General features: G+C 55.1%; 1 protein-coding gene and 1 long non-coding RNA gene across 2 annotated transcripts in view; one reads left to right on the forward strand and one right to left on the reverse strand.

Annotated features, from left to right (window-relative positions):
• The first annotated feature begins 6 nt into the window (after nucleotides 1-6).
• On the forward strand, nucleotides 7-3,131 carry LOC108446672. The gene is made up of 2 exons (XR_001861949.1): nucleotides 7-162; nucleotides 1,356-3,131. It is a non-coding gene; the product is annotated as an uncharacterized LOC108446672 (long non-coding RNA).
• A 3,235-nt stretch (nucleotides 3,132-6,366) lies between these two features.
• Nucleotides 6,367-14,001, reverse strand: part of SAMD10 (sterile alpha motif domain containing 10) — a 13,255-nt gene continuing 5,620 nt past the window's right edge. The window contains 3 exon segments of the mRNA XM_017735738.1: nucleotides 6,367-9,205; nucleotides 9,465-9,605; nucleotides 10,955-11,241. Coding sequence (XP_017591227.1) covers nucleotides 9,141-9,205; nucleotides 9,465-9,605; nucleotides 10,955-11,241 — 493 coding nt within the window. The 3' untranslated portion in view covers nucleotides 6,367-9,140.

Here is a 14,001-nt window from a genome sequence, read left to right on the forward strand (position 1 = left end):
CATCCGCACCTCCAAAGGTGTCTGCCCTCCGTCACACCCTCCGGGCTGCAGGCAGCGTGTCCTGCCCGTCGTCCTGCCCTCCGGGGTGTAGGCACTGAGTGTCCCGCCTGTCATCTTCCCCTCCAGGGTGTTCTGCCTGTTGTCCTGCCCTCCAGGTCGTAGGTAGGACACCTTTCCCCTTACCCTGTTCTCCAAGGTGCGGACAAGATGACCTGCCTGTCGTTCTGCCCGACAAGGTGCCCTGCTCGTTATCCTCTGCTCCAGGGTGTCCTGCTCATCATCCCACCTTCCAAGGTGTTGGTAGTGTCCTGCATGTCACTGTTCTTTCCAGGGTGTCCTGTTCAGCATCCTGCCCGTAAAGTGCAGGCAGGATGCCCTCCCCATCCATCAATCCATCTAAACCCAGGGTGCTCCAGGTCCCCTTGTAAAGCCACCCCAACCCCCTGGGAATGATGCTGGGTGTGAGCCTGTTGCGACGTCCATGGGACACTTTCCCAGCACCCAGGCTTGGGATGTCACCCCTGTAGAGCTGGTGGCACCTGGGAAGGTGCCTCAGGGCAGAGCCAGCCTCAGTTACTGGCTGCGGGAGTACACAGCCACACCAGGATCCAGCAGTAGCCCAGAAATGAGGGAAAATCACATAAATTTTGCCAGGTGAGAGCAGAACCCAGAGCAACCACTGCTGTCAGGGCCACCCTGCCTGCCATCACCGGTGCGTGGCTCCTGCGGGGCTGCCGGGAACTGGGAGGCCCTGTGGCACAGTTGTGCAAAAAAAAGCCCAGCCCAAGCCGGGAGTTTCCCCGCGGTTTTCCCCTCTTTGTCTCCATTGCGGGAAAAGAGCTTAATTAACGTCTGCAGAGAGCAGGGAAAGCTCGGTGTAATTGCTAGGTATGATTATCGGTGGAGCGGAGGGTGCTCAGCAGGATGGGAGGGACAGGCACAACCCACCTTCTTTGTATAAAATGAGGCATATCCAAGGCGGCCTCGCTTCCCAGCCAGTGAGCTGCCTCCCGGGAGAGCTCGGCTGCCTGGGGGTGGCTATTGGGCAGCTCCACGTGCTTGCTGGGACCAGGCAGCACCTTCGGAACTTTCGAGGTCCCCTTCTCACTGTAAGCAGTGTCCATTGCTCATCCTGGCAGCTGCTCCACGTGTGCAAAAGTGCCACCATGTTCGTTTTCTGCATCCACAAAGCACAATTTTGCATCTCCAGGAACGGGATGAGGGCAAGGGGAGATAGGGGAGCCTGGCCACCATGGGGTTTGACAGGGGCAGGGAGAGCAGGCAGCCACGGGCTGGATGAGGTACAAACCTCTCAAATGATGCAATATCAAGGCACCCTCTATTGTTATTTTCAGGCTCCACTGAGCAGAGGGGGCCAAGGAACGGACTTGAAAAGAACAGCAAATGTTGAGCAGATGCTGAGGAGTGCTTTGTTTCACATGAAGAGCTGTGCTGGGAAAGGCAGGAGGAGGAGGAGGAGGAGGAGGAAGAGCAGCAGGGGCAGTGGTGCTGCCTTCTTCCATGTGCTCACAGGAAACCATCACATCTCCTCTTGCACCGTGGCTTTGTTGCAGAGGTGGGTTGTGGATGAGAGCTCGTCCTCTCAAACCGGCATGATGCTGTGGAGGGGGTCATGTGGTGATTCCTCAGTGCTCTGGCCCTCTGGTCACTGTTCCCACCGTTCCACTGTTCCCACCACTCGAGGCAGGAGGAGGCCAAGGAGCAACAGCTGAGCACACACTGCAACTGTAAATGCTGGAGAAGGTGCTTGGCAGTGGGGATGAAGCAGTCCAAGCCATTGAGCATGTAAATTAAATTGATACGGACCCCAGGAAGAGGAGATGAGGGAAAAAACAATTACAGAGCCTGTATCAGCGAGGTGCTGCCATCTTACATGCAGTCCTGACATTGCTTCTCCAGCCTCTCGTGCTGGTGCTGAGCAGATCTCCCGGAGCTGCCCTGTGCCTGCCAGGATGCAGCCAACACAGTGACCTCCACCCCAACCCAGCAGCAATTTGGGTATCCCCAACAAGGGTCAGTTCTGGCTTGTAAAAACACCTGGCCAAGAGTTTAAAACTCCACAAATGTAAAAAACACCCTTTAAGGAAAGGCAGGAAATAATCTGGTTTTCTGGATGCAGATCCTCTTGGGATATTGGGACCTGGAGGCAGGACAATGCCCCTTGCCCAGAATGGGGCTGGCTGATGGGGCATATACACTTTAAAATTAACTTAAAAGCACATTTTAGGATCATGGAATCCCAGAATGGTTTGGGTTGGAAGGGACCTTATAGACTCTTTATTTCCATTCCCCATGCCACGGGCAGGGACACCTTCCACTAGACCAGGTTGTTCCAAGCCCCGTCCAACCTAGCCTTGGAGACTTCCAGGGATGGGGCATCCACAGCTTCTCTGGGCAACCTGTGCCAGTGTCTGACCCATGGGCTGCCCACCTTTCAGACTCTTAAGTCTGTTAGAATAAAATATGTGCTGGGTCTGGAGAGCCTCTTCCATGTGTTGCTGCTCTGGAGACATCCCAAAAACTCCCACTAACTGCTGTCCATATGGGGCTGTGCAGGGCCAGCATCTCCACTGCTGGGATGGTGAGATGCTCAATGCGTGGGACTGGGAGCACTGGGAGCGCTGGAAGTCCAGACTTCAGCCCATGACTGCTGAGCCCTGTGCACCAGGCGCAGAGACAGGTGAAGGAAAGGACATGACTGATGCCCAGATCCAGGATGGGAGACTCAACATTCCCTATCTCCCAAGGCTTTATCCTGGGATAAAGGATCGCAGCTGGCTGCTGGATCCCCTTTATCCTTGGAGTGGCAGGGGGACAAAGCCCCTTGGAGCAGCCACATGCTCACACATCTGCAGGACGGGCTGTGCAGAGGCTGGTCTGGCTGAAGGCGAGTGATTCCCGAACAAAGAGGGATTTGCAGCTGGTTTGTGCGGCAGCATCCGGGCCAGCCCCAGCCTCCTCCCGCACGCTGCTCCGCAGCCTGGGCCGCTGATTGGAAACCGGAGCCCGCCATCACTCCGACAGCCAGGAATTATGCTGATGGATTTTTTTTATTATTTTCCCCCCCCTCCCTGTGCTTGAATGCACTCAGTAAATATAAGCAAAAGGGGAAAAAAAAGAAGAGCGAGAGAAAATCCAAACAGATTCGATTTTAGATATGGTGACAAAGCAAAATGGTTGCAGTGCAAAGAAGGAAGGTTAAGGGGGGAAAAGCTCCTGCCTCAAGGAGGAATGAGGCTCCCAGGAGCCCTGAGGCTGCTGTTTATGATTTACAGGGTTTTAGCGACATGGGGGGCATGTTCCATGGGGACCCATCCCAAGCTGGGGGCTCAGGTCTCTGGGGCACCAACAACCCCCTGGAGGGCAGTGGGAGCTGTGGGGATGCAGGACAGGACTGGTGATGAAGCTATGTGGCTTCATCAAATCCTTCCTAGTTTTAGAAAAGGCATCCTCTGATGGGAAGTGAAGTGGCTCATTTTCAGTGGGGGATGTGAAGGATTCTCCTGGAGGCCCCAGTAACAGCGTGTGCAAATGTGCTGCCTGGGAATGTTGTATCAAAACCAAACCCCAAACTTGCCTTTCCAAAAAAGGCCCAAGAGAAATGCTGTGGATGTTCAACTTGGTTTTGCAGAAAAGCTGCTGGTGCATCCACGCTGGGGAACAGTTCTGGTCGATCCAACTGATGCTCCTTTTGGATCAACTGTTTATCTCAGTTCTGTCGCCTTCCCTGGGCTGCCCAAGTCCCACCACTTGCTGCCTACCTCCAGTGGCTTCAAGCCTGTGGATGCTGCCTTCCCCTTTCTCCAGTCATGCCAGGCAGTCCCATGTCCCACCAACCCCAGCAAAAACAGCTGGGGACCTGCTCTGACCCTGCCCAGGTCCTGCCAGCACCTGGCACTGCTGCAAACCTGGCACCACCCTGGTGAAAGCGGCACCACCGTACCTGGATCTACACCCACCCCTCTCCATCCTTGTCCCAGTGAAAGCTCCACAGCCATACCCACACTCACTTCTCTCCATCTTTCCTGCCTCTGTGTCATGCCCACAGTCCCTGGGAGTGTTACTGGTTCCGGGGAGGCAGAGCATTCAGAGGGCATCCAGCAGCTGAGAATGAGGACCAAAAAGGAAGGAAGTAATATAGGGGAACAAAATGAAATGAAGCAATTATCCCTGCTCTGATACTTTCTAATTAAGAAAAGTGTCACCCTTATTAAGAGGCCATTAATTCATTGTCATAAGTCATCACCAGAGTGCAAGTACCAAAAGCGTGCCTGGGCCATGGGGAGTGGAGCAGCTTCCCCTTCTTGCACCACAGGCTCCAGCCCCGGCCTGAGTTGCTCCTTGAGGCCACAGGGCTGCTCATTGATTTCTGCAGGAAATGCCCTGTCCCCTCACCCTGGGCTGTGCTTTGGGAAGCTGCACACTCTGCTACCATGCTCAGCCTCCAGCAAACAGGGATGAGCCCACACACCTCCACCTGCATCCCTGTGACTGCACGCTCTGCCCTGTGTGCTCCAAATGCATTTGTGCAAAGCATGTTGTGAGTTCTCAGCAGAGATCAGCTCTTGGCTGCTCTGGGGAACCAAACCCCCAAAGAGTTGCCCAAATATCTCCAGCCCTGCAGTCAAGGCCAGATTTCCCCCCTGTATCACCTCCCATTAACAGCCATCTCTGTCTGGGCAGCCTCTCATTATGCATTCTGCATGGAGGGCCCCACATCAGCTTAATTAACAAGGTAAGAAAAACGGGACCTTTGAGGAAATCTTAATTATATTATCCATCTCACCCTGAGTGGCACCTGATCCATCCCAACACTGTTTTCAAGTTCATTAGCAATGAATCAAGATTGATTAGTCCTGGATGTGCAGCAAGAACATACTGGGGCAGAAGACTTCTGCTGCCATCACTGTGAGAGTCTGTGTGTGTGTGTTCCCAAGACCTGTCTTGTCCTCCAGCACCAGGCAGATGGATGGGGACCAGGGCTGTGGAATGAGGTAGATGGAGGTGTGCCAGCGCTGGGATGTGGCTGCTGAAGCATCCCAGGAGTCGCTGTTTCACTGTCCCCCTGCTACACGCTGGCGCCTCACGCTTCCCTGGGATGCTCTGACTTGGAGCAGCACCCAAACAGCCCTTTCAGGCTGCTGCACACTTGCAGAGATGAGGCAGCCACAGCTTCTCTGGGCAGCCTGTGCCAGGGCCTCACCACTCTCATAGGGAAGAGTTTCTTCCTAATATCCAACCTAACCCTGTTTTCTGCCTGTTGAAAGCCATTCCCCCTTGTCCTGTCACTCCATGCTCTTGTTCAAAGTCCCCTTCCAGCTCTCTTAGAGCTCCTTTAGGCATGGAAGATTGCTCTAGGATCTCCCCAGAACCTTCTCTTTTCCAGGTTTACCAACCCCAGATTTCTCAGCCTGTCTTCATTGCAGAGGTGCTCCAGCCTTTGAAGCATCTTTGTATTTGTACTCTGAACTCACTCCAGCAGCTCCACATCCTTCTGATGTTGGGATTCCCAGAGCTGGAGGCAGCACTGCAGGTGGGGTCCCTCCAGAGCAGAGGAGAGGGGGAGAAACCCCCCTTCCTGCTGCCTTGGTGCTGGGGATGGAGCCCAGGACAGGCTTGGCTTTCTGGGCTGCCAGCACACATTGCTCGTATCAAGCTTCCCTTCCAACGACTTGGGGTGGTTTGTAATCCTCCCTGTGCACCTGATGGGATGACAGGGTCCTAATTAGATGGAGCATGCAATCCACTGGGGACAGGCATTCCAATTTAAACCAGCTCCAACTCAGCAGAGCCAGTTGCAGGCGCTGCCACCCCTGTGCCCAGCACACCGTGTCCTCCCACCCCCCTCAGCCAGGGGCAGCACAGGCTGCCTTCAGCACCAGGCGTGAATTTCAGTGTCAGAGGAATGGGGAGCATTCCCTGCATCAGAGCCACAATCAGCAGTGCTTCAGAGCTGGAGGTGTTTACATCATCAAGCCAGGCTCAGTAATTACTCAGACAAATTTGCATGCATTTTCTATGGGCATCTCTGCTGGCTTTTTTATTTTCTGCTTGAAAACCTTTCTGGAATCTGCAAACTGCCTCTGCCACTGGGAAGGGATTGCTGAATTGTTCCTTTCTACAACAAGAAGATGCTGAACATAACTCCTGATGCCAGTGACACATTGGCCCTCCTATTGCAAAAAAATTCCACCAAACAAAGTGGCAAAAAAATTCATCAGAGACAGGAGTTGTGTGGCCATCACCTGCCCCTGTGCCTGGTGCTGCTGCCTGCATCCTCCTGCCTGCTTCAAGGGACTGACTGATGCTTGCTGGGGTTTTCTGTTTACTTTAATTGTTGTCTGCTTTTAATATTGCATGAATTGATTCATCTGTGTTTCATTGTCGGTGCTGTTTGTTTTGGGGCAGTGCCTGGAATATCGCTGGCAGATAAGTGCTGGACAAATAGAAGGTATTTTTCTTGCTCAGCAAAAGATGAGGAGTGACCAAGCTGTGTCTCAGTTCGAGAGGATCCCGAGCAGTATCTGCCTCCAGTTCCCAGGGTCCTGGTGCAGTACTCACCACCCCAAGTTCTCGCCCGTGAGGAGGACTGCCCTTCCTTGGATCCACCATGCAGATGGATTTTGCTGTATGCCCAGAGCTACCGAAGGCAAAACCATGTCAGGGCTGCTCCAGATGCTTCCCTGCTGCCCTGGGCAGAGTCCTGGGTGCTTCTTGGACAAGCCATGGGCATTAGGTGGCACCAGACACTGCCAGAGCAGTAGTTCAGAGCCGGCCTGGAAAGATGGCTCTGCTCTCACCATCGCCATCCTCACCAGAATGAAGACACAGCGCAGGGGACTGGGGGCAGGAGAGCATCCTCCTGCCAGCCCTGGGAATATTGTTTCACCCAGTTCCTCCAGCCCCATCCTGTGCTGGTGGGTCTCAGAAAGTTACCTGAACAGGGGCCATGCTCTGGCCGAGTGCAGCTGGTGGGGTTTCTGCTTTCTTCTCTGCCTCTTTTCTTCCATGCTTAGGAGCTGGAGGGAGCCAGAGCATCCTCAGGAGCACAGCAAGGGGCAGCCGGGCTTTGAGGCAGGCTCTGAGGGGGGACCCTGCCTTTTCCAGGGGCTCCAAGGCAGCCCCAGATGTGCACCTGGGCTCTGTGCACCCCAGCTGCATTCCAAGCCAAATCTCCACCAGCTTACCGCATGAGCCCAGCTGGAGCCTGGAGAAGACGTTTCTCCCTGTGTGACTCCCAAGCTCTGGAGTGAAGCTCAGCACCTCCCTCTAACGATGTGCAGACACCTGCAGCCGTCCTCTGCTCTTCAGGTTTCTGGTGCCCCCAGCCACCCCCCAGCTCCCTGTGCTTCTCCACCTCTCCCACTGCCCCCCCTGGACTCCCCAGCAGGACAGAAACAAACCCCACCGTGGGGAAGATGGACTTTTTTCCTGGCTTCTTTTTCCTTTTCTTCAAACTCAATAAATTCTCCCAGCTCTGTTGCTCATGAGTCTCCAATGAGGTGAGAAGAGCAAATTTTGCTGCATATTTGAAAAGGTCAGTATGGAAACAGGAGGAAATTCTAATTCCTGTATCCTGGGGTACCAGGGGCTACACACAGCAGGGCCCTGGAGCTGCTTCCCTGCAGACAGAGCTGAGGGTCTCAGACCCCTGACCCACAGGCAGAGAGGGGATGTGTTGGCTGCATGGTCTGGATCACTCAGCTGCAGGCGCCAATCAGACTATGCCTTTCTGGAGAAAATTTGGATTTTGGAAAATTGGAGGCTTCATGTTCAGCCCAGTGTGGAGGGATTTAGGGCTGTAGACATCTCCTGAGCGTCCCCGGAAGGACCAGAGGGACCGTATTTGCAGCGCAGGTTCAGGTGTGGGAAGAGTCAGAAGAGCAGTGAGTTAAAATAACAGTCTCTAATTTATTACCAGCAGAGAAGCAGGCAGGAGGGTGCCCGGCCAGGGGGCACTGTGACCTGCCTCCACATCCCAATGCCCCAGGGGTTTTGGGGTGCTGCTGTTTATGGACCCTCCATGACCCACAGCCCTACCCTCATCACTTGAGGTGGAATGTGGGGAGGTGACAGCATCCACCTCAGCCCAAAATCCTGATTTACACATGGATTTTCCTTATCTGCCCACAAGGGCAATCTGTAGCTCTGTATGGGAGAGTTTGGGGGGCAGGGTGTGTAACAGCAAACACTTTCACCGTAATAATGGTGAAGGTCATCAGGAAGGTGCCTGTCTTTGGTGGCACCACTGCCAGCCCTTGGGCAGGAAGTCAGGACAAGAATCTGCCAATGCCTGGATGAGCAGAGTTCTGCAGAGCTGGTGGGAGCATGGAGCAGAGCAGGGCTGGGCATGGGGGCCGGGGAGGACCTGGCACCCAGTGATTCCCCAGCCTCACCCTGGGCAGCACCCAGCACCACCCAGCAGCACCCCCCTGCTTGCTCCCCACAGCCCCTGCAGGGGCTCCCCTGTCTGCCGGCGGATGAAGGATCAGCTCCCGGCACAGCTTCCTCCAGGCCATGGCACCCTCCAGGCGCATCCACCCTGCTTTTACTCCCAGATTTTCCAGCTCTGATGACTCAGCTCCCTTTTTAACTCACCAAGTGGAGCCGGGTGCTGGGGTCTTGGCCCTGCTTTGAATTTTTTTGGCTGACGTATCATCTTATTTGCTACTGATAACGTCACCTCCCCAGATGCTGGAATACAGCCCAGTCTGATGAGGAAACCAAAGCTCCCTAAATAAGCTCCGAGGCAAGGACACGAGTTGCCGGGTGCTGGGATGTTGCCCAAGTGCATAATGCTTCAGTGTCCTGCACATGGCTCCGAGCTGTCCCTGGAATCACCGCGTTCCCTTTCTCCACAGTGCTGAGCCCTGCCTTTTGCCATCTCTTTTTTTCCATCTAAATTCCCGTGTGAACCATCAGGCTCAGGTGGATGGAAGTTCATCATCTGTCCCAGCAGCTGGTTTGCTGATTTTCCTCCAGCCAAGAGCCATGTCTGCTGGAAGAAACCTTCCATCCCTGCACAGGAATATATTCCTTTAAAAGAAAGAGAAGGAAGAAGCAGGAGAGGAGCCCCGGAGTGTCTGGGAAGCTGTCTCTTCTTATTCCAAGCGTGTGGCTCAGGTCTCGTATCGGCGGTGCACGGCCCATCCCAGCGGAGCTCGGTTCACAGTGTTGGTGCAATCTGCCAAACAGACGGATCAGCTAGGAGACATTTCCAAAAGAAGCTGGAACAAGGTGGGAGAGGAAGGAATAAACAGCCTGCAGGGTGGCACATTGCAGCTCACCCACTGCCAGCCCCGGAGAATCTCTTCCCTTCCATGCAAAATGCCACTGACACTGACGGATTTTGGGCTGTGTGGCAGCCTGGCCCGGTACCCCACAGCCCATCCCCATGTGCCATAGCCCAGCCCTGGAGCCTCCCCCTGCCCCGCTGGCCCTACCTTGGCTGAGCAGCTGCAGGTTCCGGACCTCCTCGCGCACCTGGAGCTGCAGGACCTGCTGCAGGACCTCCTGGCGCTGCGTCTCCAGTGCGATCCCCATGCGCTGCAGCTTCTCCCCGTTCAGCCGCAGCAGCGCCCGGCCTGCAAACACGGAATCACTCGGTGCCCAACCAGCCCCATGGAGTGGGGGAATGGCTCCAGGAAAGGGCTACACAAAGGGGAGCCCATCAGCACGGAGGAATGAGGAGGGAGTGCTCTCTCACTGCCTGAAGTAGGGCATGGAGTGACAGGACGAGGGGGAATGACTGGCAGAGAATAGGGTTAAAGTGGATATTGGGAAGAAATTCATCCCTGGGAAGGTGGTAAGGCCCTGGCACAGGGTGCCCAGAGAAGCTGTGGCTGCTCCATCCCTGGAAGTGTTCAAGACCAGGCCGGAAAAGGCTTAGAGAAACCTGGTCTAGCAGAAGGTGTCCCTGCCATGGCAGGGGGCTGGAATGAGATGAGCTTTAAGGTCCCTTCCAACTGAAACCACTCTGGTTCATGACCTCACTTTCAGAGAGCGCCGGGTGGCAGCTCATGTCCCCAGCCTCTGACAGGTACCGGCACCAATCATGTAACCCATCCCCGCAGGCAGCAGCTTTCCATTTCTCTGCTCCACCTCCCACATGAGGAGATGTTTTCCGAGTGCAGGGTCCCCACGCAGGCTGGTCGTCCCGGGGGAATGGGGGGTGCCCATCACAACGCATTAGCGCTCCAGTCCCCGCCGAGCCGCTTCCTTCCAGTCTGGGGCTATTAGGCGAGGGATTTTAAACCAGCTTTTGTCCTTGCTTCCCAGCGTACACTTGCTAATGCTGCCTTTGTTGCCTGAGCAAGGGCTGGCTGGCTGAGCTCTTGCATTAGGATTTTGCATCCCCCCCAGGCAGCTGCTGCCCTCACTTCCCTGCCACTGTCCTCTGGCCCTGGCAGAGCTCAGTCTGGCCTTGCACATGTTGAAGTTGGACTGGAATGATGCTCTCACACAGAGGTGAAAGCCACTGTCCCCAGGGAGCAAAGGGGAGAGAGCAGGTCCTAGAGGTGAGTCTCCTCAAAGGACTTGGTTGGGAGCTGGATTCAAGCCTGGACAAAGACTTTTGTAACTTGGACTCCAACTGGGCAGAGATTTTTCTCTTCAGCAAAAATGTTCAGTATTTTAAAAACTATAAGGATATTGTTATTATATTAATCTAGGTGATGAGAAGACCCTTCCCCATTTAATACACCAATTTATCCTTTTAAACAACCTCCAGCCTGTCCTGGAGCTCACCCTGGTGGCAGATGCCTCCTGCCCAGCCTGGGTCAGCGTCGCTGTGTCCCCTTCTCTCACCCTGGCTGCAGCTCATGGGGAGAGGGGACCGAAATGGGGGGTATGTCCATCTCCTGAACCACGAACGTCCAGCCAGCCTTTCCCAGGAGCACATCCAACAGCAAACAGTCCAGAGGTTGCACTGTACCTGTGATGGCGTGGTGGGAGAACGCCTCGACGTAGATGAGATAGTTGTGTGGGCAGTGCTTCTTCAGCCATTTGCACACATCCTGCTGGGTCCACAGCACCACTGGCTTGACCAGGCTGCCCAGCGTGGGGCTGGTGTGGTAGATGCCATAGTGGTCACAGCCACGGACCTGAGGGGAGTGGGAGGAAAGGGCATTAGTGGGATTCAACCCTGCAAGGAGGAAAACAGAAGTCAGTCTATGGGTATGGGGGAGATGCTGGTTGGCTGCATGTGGTGATGCTGACAGGCTTCAGCTCCACACCCTCTGGAGTCTCTGGGCTCACTCTGAAATCTGAGGAACCAGTAAGGGAGGCAGGGAGAGTAGGCATGGAAGGTCAAGCTCATGGTTGTGTTGTATATAGAGCCAACACTTCAAACTTTCCAGCCCTCCTGCTGCAGACAAGAGACCCAGCTCCCCTCCCCTACTCATCTCCAAGTCCAGCAGAGCATTGCACAGGCTCAGGAGATGTCCTGGGGGGGTCCTCAGGGTTCCCCCCTCGCTAGGCAGAGATGGGCATTTTCTGGCAGCTCTCAGTGGGGATGAAGCCCGTGAGATCCTGCAGGACAGCGGGAACTGGTGCAAAGCCATCCCCATCAGATGTTGATATTGGTGCAAACTCATCCCCACCAGAAGTCCCCATTAAAGCAGCTGGCAGCCAGCTGGTGCCCTGGAGCAGGAAGGACTCTCGCTTTCTCTCAGTTCCCTTCAACACTGAGCTGATTGATCACAACAAAGTCCTGCAGCCTTGCAGGTGTCTGAGGCCACCTCTGAAACCCACAGACCATTCTTGGGGTGCTGCTGTGTCCAGAGACACCCAGGATAAAGCACGGTCACAGTCCCCAGCACGCGAGTGTGCCCTGGTCACCCTCTACCACCTGCTGAGCTATGCCATGCATAGTACCAAGTTATGCCCACAGGGAGACGGGGCTTATCTGACAGCATCCCTCCATCCCACCTTCCCTCCCTCCAGCTATCTGCTGCAGTGGCCAGTCTCACCCTGAGGCACTCGGTAACTCCGTTTTTTCTCCCCCATCTCAGCCACTCTGGCATTGCAAGGTTGTTGCAGCCTGGATTTATCTTGTACGGACCAAATCATACATCTTGAGCTGTGACTGCAGGGGAACAAGCCTACTTCTCCTAGTGAATCCTCCAAGCTGGCTGAGAAATGGGGCTGGAGGATGCAGGAATCTCCCTGTCCCTGCTTTTCACACCCAGGAGAGATTGGTGAGCTCTCCACTGCTGGTGACGCTGAGACTTCATCCTTGAGCAGCACCAGCAAACATTGCCTCTCCAAAGCATCCATTTGTGCCCAAGCTGCTGGGGCTGTCCTAGGCTGGATTACAGGCAAGTTGGGGTGGAAAATGGGTCCCTGCTTCCCACAATGCAAGGGGACTGGACTGCCAGGGCTCACCCATGCCCAGGACACAGCAGGGACAGAGCAGGAACAGCAGCTGATGCAGGACACACGGCAAGGGAAAGGTCGACAGCATGTGGCCTGCGGTGTGCCAACATCGACCTCTGCATGTGAATGCTGGCTAATTAAGCATGTCTAATGTAGGAGCAGGGATAATTAGTGTAAGAGGGACTCCAGATACCTCGCAGTTACTGAAACTAATGACACATTCCTGAGAGATGCTGCAGAGGAGGCAGTGGAGGGCAGCAGGGCCTGGGATGAGTTCCCTGCCCCGTGCCAGGTATTGCCATGGAGCCCAGCCAGCCTGGTGGGGCTGCTGCCTGTGCCCAAGGGAGCATTTGAGCTTGGAAAGGAACTTTTCCTCAAGCAGAGCTCATTGGGAACATTCAAGCAAGAGGGAATAAGGCAAAGTTGGGAGGCTGTACATTGATAACTAAGGAGTCTGTCTCCAAAGCAGATGGAAATCCAATAGACAATGCAGATGATGCAGTTTCCAAACCAAACCCTCACCGCTGGGGGAGACCCCGGCTGCTGCCCGGCTCCACCAGACGCATCCCGGGAGTCGCCAGCCTGCAGAAGCAGTCCCAGCCCACGCCGGCTGCGCGGCTCCTTCACACTCGGCTGAACGCGCCGGAGAGCGTGCAGTGGGCAGGAGAGGGAGGAGGCGGCGATTTGCTCTGGATTCACTAACGAGTGATGATGAGAAGCGGAGGGGCTGGGGGGAATAACAACCAGCTTCCGGGGAGCTCACCGAGAGCCTCCCACAGCTATTATCCAACTAACCCTCCGAGGCGCGGGGGAAGAGGTGACAAACAACTGGCAATTTCCCTGGGCACGCACACGGCTGCGCGCACATCACTCATCAGACACGGCCCTGCACGGGGCCATCCCAGCATCCCTAAACCCTGCGCTGCCTGCTCGGCGCGCATTCCCCGCTTCCCATGGAGGGTCTCCAGGCGAGCCCCTGCGCTCCCCAGAGAGGCAGGGGAGATGTAAGGGATCATGGGGTCGTTTTCCAGCCGGCTGAGCCGCGCTGTCTCTCTGATAAACTCTCAGCCGTGAATATCGAGCGCCGGTGTGGAGGAGAGCAGGCAGGAAGGCTGGGAGGCTGCACTGGCAGGGAAGCAGGAGGTGGCTGGGGGAACCGGGGGGTGGAAGCCATCCCTGGGCACTGCAAAGAGCAACTTGCAGGGATGAAGCTCCTTCCTGTGGCTGTGTGGCAGTGAATGGATGGAAACCTTTGGCTCACAGCCTCCATAGAACAATGAAGTTTCAAATTTTAGGAAGACAGTGCCCGAAACCTGGCTAAGAGACAGACCCGAGCACTCAGCGACTTTAAGGCATTATAAAGAATTTGGTCCTGGCACATTTACTGCAAAATTGCATTAAGTCCCAGCTCCAGGTGGGAAGGCAGGTGATGCACAGAGGGGAAGTGGGAGACAGAGGGGAGGTAACCCAGAGAGTTCACCCCAGCACAGCCTGCAGCCTGATGAAAAAACTTAACTTTTTCTGTTTATATATATTACTATAAATGCCCAATAATCATGAGGACTTTCAGCAAAACAAGATTTGAAGGCCTGATCCTGCAGGGAA

The sequence above is a fragment of the Corvus brachyrhynchos genome, unplaced genomic scaffold (assembly GCF_000691975.1).
Source record: "Corvus brachyrhynchos isolate BGI_N302 unplaced genomic scaffold, ASM69197v1 scaffold10, whole genome shotgun sequence".
In the NCBI taxonomy this organism is placed as follows: Eukaryota; Metazoa; Chordata; class Aves; order Passeriformes; family Corvidae; genus Corvus; species Corvus brachyrhynchos.